The 14136-nt window shown below is 51.6% G+C and overlaps 1 protein-coding gene across 1 annotated transcript in view; it reads right to left on the bottom strand.

Moving 5' to 3' along the window:
- Positions 1-14136, bottom strand: part of PTPA (protein phosphatase 2 phosphatase activator) — a 30298-nt gene that overhangs the window by 14601 nt on the left and 1561 nt on the right. Inside the window, exons 2-5 of the mRNA XM_045469475.1 lie at positions 10303-10400; positions 6691-6777; positions 1972-2097; positions 82-199 (exon numbers count right to left, since the gene is read on the bottom strand). Coding sequence (XP_045325431.1) covers positions 82-199; positions 1972-2097; positions 6691-6777; positions 10303-10400 — 429 coding nt within the window. The remainder of the gene's footprint in view (positions 1-81; positions 200-1971; positions 2098-6690; positions 6778-10302; positions 10401-14136) is intronic.

Raw genomic sequence — 14136 nt, 5'->3', positions numbered from 1 at the left:
CCCCGAAACGAGCCAGGGCACGAAGGAAGCAGCCCAAGAAGAGGCCGCAGTGAAGCCAAGGAAACACGGAGTGGCGGGTACCTGTGCCATAGTCGATGCGCGTGGAGTTCCCCACGGACTCCTTTAGGTAAACGGCCACCTCGGGCACGGCAGCTGCCAGATGGGTGGGGACCACCGTGGCCACCAAGTTTTCTGCTTCCTGATAACACAAGAGACACAAAGTGGTGGCAGCAGATGAGGCAGCATCCCGGTGGGCAGGCACCCAGGGGCAGCATTTGGCTGGGGCCCGGCTGGCCACGCCAGGCCGGCCTGGCTCCCTGCTCTGACTGGCTGCAGAAAGAGGAGGAGGGAGACATTTCCTCTGATACCTCTCACGCTACAGAGAGACGACCTGGGGCGGCTTTTAGCCTGCTGAGCCTTCCTCCGGGGGACAAGGGCCTAGCACAAGATAGGAGGGAATGGAAAAGAAGCCATCCAACCACCCCGCCCCAATCTGGTAAGTCACTGACGTCCCCAGGGCAGCGAGGATGTGTGCCACACGTCCACCAAAACACGCGTGCGAGAATGGTCACAGCAGCAACATTTACAGTAGCCCAAATGTGGGCACAGCCCTCAACTGCAGTGCCCATCAGCAACAGATTGTGGGCTGGTTATGTGATGGGGCACCACACCGCAGCGGAAAAGAGCCACTGCTCCGCACAACACGGGTGCATCTCAGAGACGTGACACTGAGCAAAAGAAGTCACGTCTGTCGGCAGTTCAAAAACAGGTAAAACTGGTCTATGGGATAGAAATCAGAGGAGTTTGGGGGATATCAACTCAAGGAGGCATAAGGACCCTGCTAGAAGGCTGGAATGTTTTATCGCTTGATACAGGTGGTGGGTGCAAGCATAAAAACATAGGTTAAGATCTATCGAGGTTGCAGACAGCCTCTCCTCTGCTGTCCTGCCTGCCGCTCCCTGGTGGTGTAGTCAATAAACTTCTATCTCCTTTAGAAAAGAAAGAAAGAAAGGAAGGAAGAAAGATCCATCAAGTTGTACAGCTATGATGTGTTAAACTTCCTTTAAGCCAGTAACTCCACACAATCTTAAAAAAAAAAGACCATGTGCCCTCTTAGAGTCCAGAGGCAGCCCCAAGCTGCTCTTAGGCAGGGACGGTATTTTGTTGGGTCCTTGGGACTCCCCTCTGCTCCAGGCAAAAACACTGAGCCAGACAAATCAGGACCCAAGTTTCTCTAAGTTCAGTCTATGGACACCTGAAAATCTCCTGGGGACCTGTGGAAAATCTGGCTTCCTAGTCTCTACCCTAAAGACTGTTTTTCCAAGGGCAGGGCCCAGGATCCTGCATTTTAATTTTTTTTGCTTGCTTTGAACAGGTATCACCGTTACATGATTCAAAAACAAACGCATTATAAAAGGGATGCACTGAGAAGTTTCTGTCCCCCTCCCCACTCTCCCCTGCCTTCAGAGAAACCACAGCTTTATTAGCCTCTTGTGCATCCTTCCAGTGAGTTTCTTTATGCAAACTGAGCAACACAAACATGTCTTTTTATTTTTCTCTTTCCTGCCAAAAAGTAGCTCACCACATGTCAGAGCCCAGACTCCTCTTGAACGGAACAACAAATCCCAGAGCACCTTCCCCTGAGCTCCCGAGTCAGCCTCCTCGTCTTTCTCAGAGCTGCGTAGTACTCCAGGGTGGATCCACTAGCTTATTCAACTGATGCCCTGCACACAGACGCCTGGGACATTGGAATCTATTGCTGATGCAAACGCGGACCTGATTAACAGCACTGTGCTGAGGAATGGGCCTCCACGGCAGTGATTCCCAGAAGACGGCCGGGGTACAGGGTAAATGCGTTCGTATTTTTGGCAAATGGAATTGCTGTTTAACAAACTCCCCAGTGATTTTGAGATGCCCGAAGTCTCCCACACACCTAGCCCAGCCCCCAAGCATGTCCCGGGGCAGCCTCACCTCGTCGAGTTTGGCATACCAGGTCCTGTAGGCCTTGTTCCCAAATCGAGAGGGCTGGTCCACCGGAGGGGTCTCATCGATCCACCTGTCCAGCGTGTTGAGAAGGGCAACCAGCTTCTCAATGGCCTGTAATGGACAAAATAGAGGGGGCCAAACCACAATCGCTAGTGGCCTCCAGCTAGAGCCACAGAGCGAAGTCCCAACTGCCAGGGGACAATGACCCCTAGGCATGGCATTAAGTGGCATTCTCCTGGCTGTCCCCCTTTCTTCTCGGCCATGCTGAATATGAAGGAGGGGCCGGGGGTGCAGAGTGAACTTAACAGAAAGGGACCAGCATGTGGCTGAAGGGACAGGAGTGGCTTCACCACCTGGTCTCCTAGAGCCAGCCTATCAAGAAGAAGTTGCTGGATAAGCAAGAACCCCAGTCCTGATCTTCTTCAGTACCTTGTACTGGGGTCTCCTGTTGGGTACACGACACCAACTCGTCACAGAAAACAGGCATGTCAAAGCAAGAGGACAAATCCCGCTACCCGGGAATAAATGCTATTCATATTTTAACGCAGTCTCCAATTTTGTCTTTTTATAGTGTTTTCTACTGTTTCTCGTGGAAAGGATTTAAAGGCTGACAGACCTGGATTCAAATCCGCCTGAAAACGCCATCAGGGGCTGTGAGACACTGAGAAAGTGGCTTGAATTCTCAGAGCCTGTGTTTGGGTTTTCTGTTTGTTTGTTTGTTTGTTTAAGTGAAACGATGCTGCCATGCAATATGGGATTAGTCTCTGGTGCAGAACACAGCAATCTGACAACTCTGTAGACATCAAAGCTGTTTCGTCACCTCGGAAATGGGCATGATGATAAACACCTCCTGAGGTTGGGACGGGACCATACCGCAATCCAGAGACTGCCAGTGCCAGGCGGTGGCCACGCATACGTTTATACACACACAGGCTCCAAAACACAGGTCTCACTCACTCACACACACACACACACACACACACACACAAAGAGATCTGCCAGTCTTCATAAAAAAGAAAAATAAAACACAGGTCATGGGACACGCACTGCCTTGTAGCCTTGTCAAGTGCCTCAGGAGCCTCGTTCCACCTCAACACGTAAACTCAATCTTACAATAGCCTTTAATACGCGAATAGCATTTCACTGCGCCAACGTGCTATAATTTTTTACCAAATCCCTCACTGCTAAATGCTTGGGTTATTTCCAAATATATGCTCACTCCCATCAACAATCTGCTAACTCCCACTCTGTGGACCTGCCGGGTCATAGGTACAAACCCCTGTGAGGCTTTGTAGGGCCGAGTCTGTGTGATGCTTTGTGGGGCTGCGGTGTCTGGGAGCCCATCGCCCTACACCTTTCCCACAGCAGGCAGGAACCAAGGCGTGGAATCGGTGCCGCAGGCCAGGGCAGCGTTAGCACACACAATGTTACTCAATGAGGAAACCAGGTGAGGCTATCTGAGACAGAGGTCTGGGAGGGCTAGCGAGAAAAGGGCTCCTTCTTGCCTGTGGCTTGCAAAATCAAGAAATGAGTAAGTAAATAGGCCACGACAAAAGGCTAGCAGAGGGCACAAGGGCAGAGCGTGTGCGGAGGTGGACAGCCCTGGGAAAGCAGCCCTTGCCAAGAAGCAGGTCTTGCCTGCGCCCACTAGGCACACACAGGAACCCATGATACTAGGAGCTACCAGGGTGGGACCCACATGAGAAGCTGTGAGGAGGAAGGCGAGGCAGGGTCAGGTCCACTGCTGCGTTGCAAGGCCCTGCAGAGGAACAGTCTGAGAGCTGGGGGGGGGGGGGGGGGGGGGGGGGGGTGGAGTGGATTTGAGCCAACAGAATACATGTCAGCCAGCGCCCCCACCCTGCACCCTCCCCGCCCACAGTTCCAGGGACACAAAAGACACTGTGGTCCACGGCAATGGCGCCCCCTGGCGTTGTGCAACATGACCTTGGCCTGACTGCTGCCATCCCTCACCTCCCTTTCTCTATGCTTGGCGGTGCAGGAGAGTAAAAGTTACCTGCAAGAGGAGAAGGTCCCTGTAGACCTGGCCGAGGCAGAGGGCCAGGGTGACTAAAGCTGCCCAGCTGAAATGTGACAGAAAGCACTGCCAAAGCCAGCTTTGCGAAGAACCAGGTCACCAGGAACCGATAGGCCAGAGCAAGCCTGACCCCACGCAGCAACTGGGACTTAGGAGTGACGGCTCAGTAATCCTGGCCCCAGGGAAGCACCAGCCTGGCCAACTCCCTGGTGATCTCCGTGGTGGGCAAGGCACTGAAGGGGATAAAGAAGATGCTGGGAGGCTGCGGAAGCCAGGCCCCAGCTGCTGGCTCGGCTGGGGCGATGAATAATTAAAAGGCTCCTAGCTCCTCCTGGAGAGGGCTTTCAGAACACAGGGGCTGCCTCTATTGTCTGACTGAGGCAGAGGGGCTGAAGGTGGGGGCGGGGGGGGGGTGCTGTGGGCCGGAGCCCCCAGGAAGGACAAACAACCATTTGAGCTACCCTCCGTTTCCCTAAACCAATGTTTCCTCTTGGATTTCACGGACCAGTAAAATTTTCTCCCAAATGTTACCTGCCAGGGTTTTTTTTTTCTTCTTCTTCTTTGCCTCCAACTTAAAAATCCAATCGAACAGCAGCAAAACCAAGCCTCTTATCTACTCACATTTTACAAAAATCAAACACCTGAACCCCCAAAGATTAGGACAGATAGAATCTCAAACTTAACGAAAGCCTTCTAAATGCTGGTCTAGACAGCCTCACTACACCGCCCTTGCTCGTTCCCTCTGCTGCTGCTGGTCTGGAGGCCCCGACACCCAAGGCCGTGCTGCCCTCTCCCCAGCTGCCATCCTGGCAGCGGCAGCAGGAAGCAGGAATGGGAGGAAGTAGGAGCCCCGAGCAGCCCGTGGCCCTCGGCCCCCGTCTGTGAGCTGAGACCACATGCCGTGAGCCGCTCCTTCCAATGCCCTAACAGCTGAGGACAGGAGCCGGGAAGGCCAAACTAGTCACCTCTGCCCAGCACATGAGAGGCAGCCCACGACCCCGGCACTGAGATGAACCCCACCCAGCTCAGGAAGAGCCTCCAAATGAAGCAATAACATCACTCCTAGAACTCAGACCTGAGAAACAGCTAGTGATAAGACTTCACGATGACAATGTCACCCCCTGTGTGCAATACGCACCGAGCACTAAACCAACAACCCTACGAGGAAGAGCTCAGTGAATCTCCCCCAGGGGCCATGACTAGGTCTGCTGGCTCCTCCGCCTACAGATGAAGAGCGAGAGCGTGAGAGGGACAAAGCCACTCAGCTCGGAAGGGAGAGGTTATCAAAACCCAGTCGGCCTGCCTCCAGAACCCGAGCACTTAAAGCATGCTGCGATCCTGCCAAAAGAACAGCTCCTGAGCCAGGACAACACCTGGCTGGCGTGGAGTCTACCATCAAAGTGTCAGGGGCAATTATGGGACCTGAGGGGGATTTGGCAGCTCAGGGTCTGCCAGGGTAATTAGAACATCCCCCTGTAATTAGACTTCCTCCACCATACTTCCCGCCCACTGAGCCCAGCCCAGCTTCCCTCACCACAGGCTCAAGGACGAGCCCACTCTCTCCCAACCCACGAAATCACTGGTGGGCCAGCTCCCAGGAAAAGGCTGTCTATTCCTAGCACAGGCCTGGCTCCCCTCCAGTCATAGAACGAGACCTCAGCCACCCAGCAGCCAGTTACGGCCCAGGAAGAGGCAGCTCTCACGGGGCAGGGTGTGAGGGCCAGCGGGGTAATGCCAGCCTCAGGACAGGTGGAGAGACCCGGTCGTGACAGAGCCAGGCCTGGCCCAACAGGGTGGGATACTGAGAGGCCACTTGCACCCTGGTGTCTGAGATAAGAGTCTCAAGGTGACTATGGGCCAACTGGGATAGGAACTGAAGAGGCTACTGGAGGCCTGGGGCCCGGCTGTGGGAGACGGCATCCGGCAAGAGCCAACAGCCTGCAGGCCCCACACCTCCCCGCAGCTCTCGGCCTCTCTTCACAAACACTCTGTCTCCGAAACAGCAGCCAGAGAGCACCCACCCTGCCTTGTGCACCCTCAACTCAACATCCCCACTTCCGGAAGGACTCCTCAGGGAAGAGCGCCCACAGATCTATACGCAGAGATATTCAGAGCAAAGACATTCAGAGCAGAGACATTTAGGGACACAACCTAGAAGTCCACAGTTAGGGGCTGTTTAAGCAAATGAGGGCCGGCTCGATGAGGCAGCCATTTCCATGGTGGCAGAGGGACAGGAGGAGCTCAGAGGGCAGGTCTGGGTGACATTCCCCAAACCGTGCCCAGGGCTGCCCCGGGAAGTTGGGTAGGAGATGGAACATAGGCGGGGGTCAGTTCGCTGTTAATACGCTTCTGTTAGTGACCCTTTCGCTAACAGAAGTGAGCACGCTTCCTTCATTCGCGATCTTTTTTTAATTTAAAAAGTTACGTAAAAACACCAGTTAGCAAAAATGCAGGCTATAAAGCGGCATGTTTAGCTTGATCCCATTTTTATAAACATACGTCAATTCACAGATTGAACAAAACAGAACAGAAAAGATCGGACATACAGACACCAAAGCGCCAACCTGCACGTGTGCTTGGACGATCTCATTTTCTGCCCTGGCCCGCCGTGGGCAGCGAGCACATGACTCTATGGGCTGTTTTGGGAGAGGCTCCCTGCTTGTGCCTACCTCAGAGACTTTGTACTCGAAGGTCAGCTTCTTCCCCTTCACACCTTCGTTGAGGGTCAGGATGAACCCGATGTAGTCAGCGTATGCCTACCAAACAAAGCGGGGAGTGGGGACGAGGAGAGGGGTGTCAGACCCACGGCCCCCTACAACCCGGGCCAGCCCCAGCCCCACCCGGCTACCGAAGCACCCCGAGCTGGCCCCGGCCCCCAGCCAGCCAGCAGCAGAGGCTGAAGGCTAATGCCAAACTCGCCACCACTACCCTCCATCCTACACGGCTGGCAAGCCAGTGACCGCAGTGACACCTGGACCCCAGGCCAGACTTTACTGTGCGCTCACCACTACTGGCAGCAGTTCCTTCACACAACTCCACAGGGCGGACCCGGTCACTCTCCCCATTTCATAGATGAGGAAACCAAGGCTTCAGGAGAGGAGACCCGCCCAAAGTCTCCTAAGACCGAGATCTCATTAGACGTGGAGCCAGGACCCAGCAAGGCCGACTCCAAGGCTGTGTGGCCAAGTGCTCAATGATTATACCCTATCACCAGGAGCGCAGGAATACTGGCAAGACCTGGTGGTCTTCCAGAAGTTTCCCCCACCAGACAGACCAGGCTGTCAGCCTGCAGTGCAGACACCCTGCTCCCAGGAGAAGAAACTGTTTTCTGTCCACGGCCAGGTCTCCCGGCACAGCCATCCCCAGCTTCCAACTGGGCGCTCTCTTCCCTGTTGCTGCCAGCACAGGGGTTAAGAAAGCACCGAGGGGTGCCTGGGTGGCTCAGTCGGCTGAGCAGCCGACTTCGGCTCGGGTCATGATCTCACGGTTCGTGGGTTCGAGCCCCGCGTCAAGCTCTGTGCTGACAGCTCGGGGCCTGGAGCCTGCCTCGGATTCTGCGTCTCCCTCTCTCTCTGCCCCTCCCCTGCTTGCGCTCTGTCTCTCTCAAAAATAAAAAAAAACATTAAAAAGAGAAGAAAAGAAAAGAAAAGAGAAGAGAAGAGAAGAGAAGAGAAGAGAAAAGAAAAGAAAAGAAAAGAAAAGAAAAGAAAAGAAAAGAAAAGAAAAGAAAAGAAAAGAGAAAAGAAAAGAAAAGAAAAGGAAGCACTGAGGTGCAGGCCGCTGAAGAGGGAATTCTGAGAGCAGGTGACTTCGGTTTGGTCCTGTTTCCTCTTCTTCTCTTTCGCCTCCCATCTCCTTCCTTCCTCCTTCTCCAAGCCTTAAGGATGCCAGCAGCAGCCACAGCAAGCCCCGAGAACTGACGACTCAGTGTCTAGAAGGGAGCATTCCTGCACCAGGCCTTTCCTACCGCCCGTGTAACGGCAACAAGTGGAAATGAGGGGTCGCAGAGCAGGTCTGAGCCCTCGGCCCGCCGGCAGCTAGCGTTCACGGTCATTCCTACAAACTACACCGGGACACAGAGACAGGAAGCAGCAAGGGGCAGTGTGGCCCTCCGTGGCCCCTGCTCCCGCACGGGTCTGGGTCTCTTGACCAAAGCTCCGGTCGTTCTTATAAACATGACATGCAAGGTCTCCACCAACACCACCATCCTCATCGCTGCAACAGTAACAACGCTGCCTGCCGCTCAGCGAGGCTCACGGATGCCTAGTGCTGAGCCAGGTACTTTTTGGCCTTTGTGTCATTATGGCCTCCAAACAAGCCCATTTTATGGTAGAGGAAACAGGCTTGGCCAGGTTACGCGAGTTGCCTAAGTACAAGAAAAGAAATGGCGGCCCTGGGCTTCAACCTCTGACCTCCCTGGCCCCAAGCTCATGCTCTTGGCCGCTGCACTCTGCTGAAACTGTGTGGGCCACGGCACAGAGCCATTCATCCACCCACAAGACGCCCGTACACTTGACCGACAAGCGAAAGGCTTCTATCCAGTATCGTTCAACATACACTCCAGAAGAAAAAGTAACCAACGCTTCTCGAAAAATGTTGGTGCCTACACAATGGGGTCAACGACTTTACCTACAAAGGACCAAAGAGTAACGATCTTAGGCTCTGCGGGCCCCCAAGTCTGGCTCACAAATTCTCGATTCTGCCCAACTCTGCCACTGTATTGGGAAAGCAGCCATGGAAAATACTTAAACAAATGAGACTCACCGTATTTCAAACTTTATTTACAAAAACAGGCCAAGGTCCAGATTAGATGAGCAGGCAGTAATTGGCTGATCTGTGGCCTAAAGCATAGCGGCTCCCAACCCCTGGGTCTCTGGAGGCAGAGGACCCGGGAGTGAATCCTGAACCTCATCCCAACCACTTACCAACTCTGCCACCTTCCTAAATTTCTTTATCTCCCGGCCTCAGTTTTCTCACCTTCAAAATGGGAGATGACCACTGAGCCCACTTCCCAGAGTTCTTGTGAAGATTAAATGAGCTAAAAAAAATAATAATAATAATACTTGGCCCACCATGAATACCCAATCCTCCTTGGAAAACATCCAGGGGGAAGGCAAGGAACTAAAGTCACATTTGGGGGTAGACTCATGGTTTTCAACCCAGGCGATGGGGCTCCCAAGCAACTTCTGACAATGTCTGCAGACATTCTGGGTTGTAATAACCAGGGGCAGGGGTGCTCCTGGCATCTAGCAGGGGGAGAGGCCAAGGAAGTTACTAAACACGCTGCAAGGCACAGGACAGCCTGCTACAACAAAGAATCATCCGCCCCAAGATGTCAATAGTGCAGAGGTTTAGAAATCCCGAGGTAGAACAATCGAGATGACAAAAGGACTCAAACTGTGCCCTTTGAGCAGACGAAGGGACTAAGGTGTTTGATCCTGGCAAAGACTTGGTGGGGGAACACACAGAAAAGACATGTTAACCATCTCCAAATATTTAGAAGGCAAGCTTGTGAAAGAGAAGCCAGAAGGCTTGCACAGCTCCAAGAAGGACCAAGCACGGCAACGCTGGGTGGGGGTGCAGGCTCAGCATAAGCCCAGCAGACTCCCCACGGGGAATCTGTCCTTCTGTAGAAGTGACCCTCCCCACCCCCGCTGCGCAGACCAGGTGTAGGCACCTGGCTGGAGCTGGGACCAAGGCTTTCCCTGTGGATCTGAAACTGACTTTCTTTTCTTAATCCCAATCTTTCCACAGCCTGTGCCAGAAGCCTGGGAGGCAGAAGCTGTTATTTTCTGCCCACCATTGGACTGAGCAGCACAGAGGGCTGGTCTGTACTCCTCCTTGTTCTAGGTCCCAGCTCCTTGGTATTTTTAGGCTCAGCCGCCTCCCGGGCCTAAGCTTCCACGCGGTAACCTCAGCTCTCTTTGATACGGTGGCTCCCTGACTGGCTGTAACCTACAACCAAGAATCAAAGTGACCCGTGTCATCATCTAGGACACTCATGTTCGGCGAATACAACACTCAAGGGATGATGGTTTATGAGAACCAGGAGCAGAATTCTCCAGCGTTACCCTGGCCCCAGACCCCAGAGACCTTCCCATTAAAGCGTTCTCTGAGTGCTCCCCCTGAGAGAGAGGGACAGCCGGCTCCCCTGTCATCTCTCTCCCTAGCTTCTAACAGCTCCGGTTCCAAGAGCAAGAAAGGTCAGGAGCTCACCGTCTTTGAAAAAGCCCAAGTTTGTCATCCCAACTCTGACCCTACAGTGCAGATGTCACTGGTACCTGAGAACGCTTCCATTTGCCCATGTCTGGAACCGTGTGGATCTCCTTTTTTGGAATGATGAAGTTCTGAGTGGCTGGAGGGGTATCCTCCGAAGAATCTTGACAGAGAAAGTGAAAAAGCAAACAGATGAATAGACTCTTAGCCCCAACCCAACTTTCTCCCTCTCCCTCTCTCCCTCCCTTTCTGTCTCCCTCTCCCTCTCTCTCCCCCCCCCCCCACCTCCCCCCCACACACACTTTGAAACCAAGGCTCCAATATCCAGTCCCTTCGGTAAACCAGACATATACTCCCAGGACAGAGTAATGGCTTGTTAAGCCTTTCCTTACTCGGCAAGGAGCCCCCACAGTACTGGCCGCCCCCTCTACAAGTGGTAAGTTCAGTGGCTCCACCATGCCCCACCCCTCACCTCCAGCTCCCTAACCAGAGAATGGTTAGAAAAATAAAGCCAAGTCGACCTTTTAGACATAAACAGGCAATTCAAAGACGAGAAGAAAATACAAATGGCTGATAGACATTTGAAAAAACGCTGCCAACCTCTGAATAAGCAAAGAAATGTAAATTGGATGAGATGGCTTTTCCAAATCAGGTTGGCATATTGAAAACATCCAGCAGCGACTGTGAAGGGGAAACAGGAACTTTCCTGCACTGCTGGTGGGAGTCTTGGTAGAATCTGCTGAGGAAGGAACTCAGCACGGGCTTCTGAAGTAGAAACCACATAGGGGCGCCTGAGTGGCTCCAACTTTGGCTCAGGTCATGATCTCAGGGTTTGCAGGTTCGAGCCCCAAGTCAGGCTCTGTGCTAACAGCTTGGAGCCTGGATCCTGCTTCGGTTTCTGTGTCTCCCTCCCTCTCTACCTCTCTCCCACTCATGCTCTCTCTTTCTCTCAGAATAAACATTAAAAAAAAAAAAAACTTAAATAAATTAAAAAAAAAACCATATACCCATTGAATCAACAGTTCTTTTTTCTTTTTTAAAATTTTTTTAAAAGTTCATTTATTTACTTAGAGAGAGAGAGGGGTGGAGGAGGGGCAGAGAGACAGACAGAGAGAGAGAGAGAGAGAGGATTCCAAGCAGGCTCTGCACTGCCAGTGAGAACCTGATGCGGGGCTCAAACTCACAAACCATGAGCTCATGACCTGAATAGAAATCAAGACTGAGCCACCCAGGCGCCCCTGAGCCAAGTTCTACTTGTAGGCATCGACCCTTCAAGTGCTCACAGAAATGCACAAGGAGGTATATAAAGGTGTTTACTGCATGGAGAGGCGCCTGGGTGGCTCAGTCGGTTGAGCGTCCGACTTCGGCTCAGCTCATGATCTCACAGTTTGTGGGTTCGGACCCCGCGTCGGGCTCTGTGCTGACAGCTCAGAGCCTGGAGCCTGCTTTGGAGTCTTTGTCTCTCCCTCTCACTTCCCCTCCCCTGCTCATGCTCTGTCTCTCAACAATAAATAAACATTAAAAAAATTTTTTTTAAAAACTAGCACACAGTACTTTGGAATCAGACAGAAAAAAAAAAAAACTATTTTAAACAGAGTTTCTATACAGGCAGGAGTTGAGGAAAGGAAAACACAGGGCAGTTCCATGTACTGACCTAGAGGCAAACTTAGCACCAAAGCTGACTGCTTGGATGACTGGCCTCTCTAGCCACAAGTCTCTTTCCCACACTGCAGGATCCCCTTCACTTTGTGATGCTGTGAAAAATAAACCCTAAATCTCTATAATTCCAAAATCCAAAGAGCTCCAAATACCCAAAGTTTTAAAAAAGTTCGGCACAAATTCATCTGGTACAAAACTTAAGCCTAAACCAACATGAGGACATTGGCAGGCTTTGCAGAGATCTCTCTTAGGGAATTTACAGTTTGCTGCAAAAGTATTTTTGTTTGATTATGGGGCATTGCTTTCTGAAATCGGAGAAACTCCGAATTCCAAAATACACCTGGAGCCAAGGGACCTGGATAGAGGGGCCATGCCTGAATGTACTGTTGAAGATCTGTGGTATTAGTGAATGCCTCCTTTTGAAAACACAAACTCTCTTGGGGCACTTGGGTGGCTCAGTCGGTTGAGCATCCGACTTTGGCTCAGGTCATGATTTCATGAGTTCCAAACACCCCGCATCGAGCTCTATGCTGACAGCTCAGAGCCTGGAACCTGCTTCAGATTCTGTGTCTCCCTCTCTCTGCCCCTCCCCCACTTGTGCTGGCTGGCTGTCTGTCTCTCTCTCTCTCCCTCTCAAATTAACATTAAAAAAATTGTTTTAAATAAATAAATAAAATAAAAAACACAAACTCTCCAGAAAGAGTCATTCACAACATATGATAAATGTGTCCTAAAACCAAGTTGACACTGGCTGCATGTATAAAGGGGACAGGGCTCTAAGAAGGTTCTGGAACATGTGATATTTGGGAGAATGGAGCATGCCTGGAGAGGCCCTGAGGAAAGGGAAAGCACTAGGACACCTGGAGACCTAAGGAGGAGGATAGAGAATCTGAGATGAGAATAAGACCAACCTCTACCTAATTCAAACTTCAAATCAGAACCCAAAAAACAGATCAGATACTCTCTTCCTCCTCCCACCTGGTCTGCAAGCCCAACTGAGACCTGTACTATTGGTAAATTACTACTTTAAGATGCTCAATGATAAGCTTTATAGGTCAAGCTGGTAACCTAACCTCATTGTTTTTACGAGAAAACGTGTTCCACACTCCAAATAGCCAACTCGCAAATGATCTTTGGGAACAGAGAGCCCTTTTGTAAGTTTGAGAGAGAACTGCTCCTTTCAAGGGGACGGCCCTTCCGAAGTTATTTCACAGGTGGGAAACTCTCCAGGCAAAGGCCAGGCAGGTACCAGAGGGATGGCTACCATGCAGGAAGCATTGCAACAAGGACGAAAGACACATACACACGTGTTGCTACCGGAACACACGATCCCAAATCAAAGAAACAAGCCTTCAAACTGAGAACTATGTTAACAGTCTCTCCAGCTTCAGATCTAATCTCTGACAAAGGTGCCATGGGACATGTGGATACCCTACAAGCTCACTGTATAAGGTGGAACTATCTAGAGTTTTAGAGATGTTCCCAAAACCCCCCAAAAGAGGATAATGTATCATCATCTATCATTAGAGAACCAGCCTACATGTTCAATCTGTACCATCTTTTATTTATTTATTTATTTTAATGTTTATTCATTTTTTTAATTTTTTTATTGTTTATTATTTTTGAGACAGAGAGACAGAGAGCAAGCAGGGAAGGGGCAGAGAGAGAGGGAGACACAGATTCGGGAGCAGGCTCCAGGCTCTGAGCAGTCAGGACAGAGCCCGACACGGGGCTTGAGCTCACAGACCAGGAGATCATGACCTGAGCCAAAGTCGGCCACCCAACCGACTGAGCCACCCAGGCGCCCCTGTTTATTCATTTTTGAGAGAGAGAGAGAGAGAGATACCATGCCCTCGCACGGGGGAGGGGCAGAGAGAGAAGAAGAAAGAGTATCTGAAGCAGGCTCTGGGCTCCATGCTGTCAGGGCAAAGCCAGATGTCGGCTCGAACCCACAAACCACAAGACCGTGACCTGAGCCGAAGTCTGATGCTCAACCGACTGAGCCCCCCAGGCACTCCTGTACCACCTTTTAAAAGGCCAATAGCAATTAACATTTCCGGACTACCCACCACGTGCCATGTTTTGCCCACATCATCAATGGAACACACACTGCAACTCGGTGCAGAAGATATAACAGCCCCAGTTTCTCAAAAAAAAAAAGAGAGAGCCAGGCAGAGCCAGCTCTGTACAACCCTTAAAAATCCAAGGTTTTCACCACTACACTGTCTAAGTCAAGTAGT

This window comes from Leopardus geoffroyi, chromosome D4, assembly GCF_018350155.1.
Source record: "Leopardus geoffroyi isolate Oge1 chromosome D4, O.geoffroyi_Oge1_pat1.0, whole genome shotgun sequence".
In the NCBI taxonomy this organism is placed as follows: Eukaryota; Metazoa; Chordata; class Mammalia; order Carnivora; family Felidae; genus Leopardus; species Leopardus geoffroyi.
This window is presented reverse-complemented; position numbering and strand designations above follow the sequence as displayed.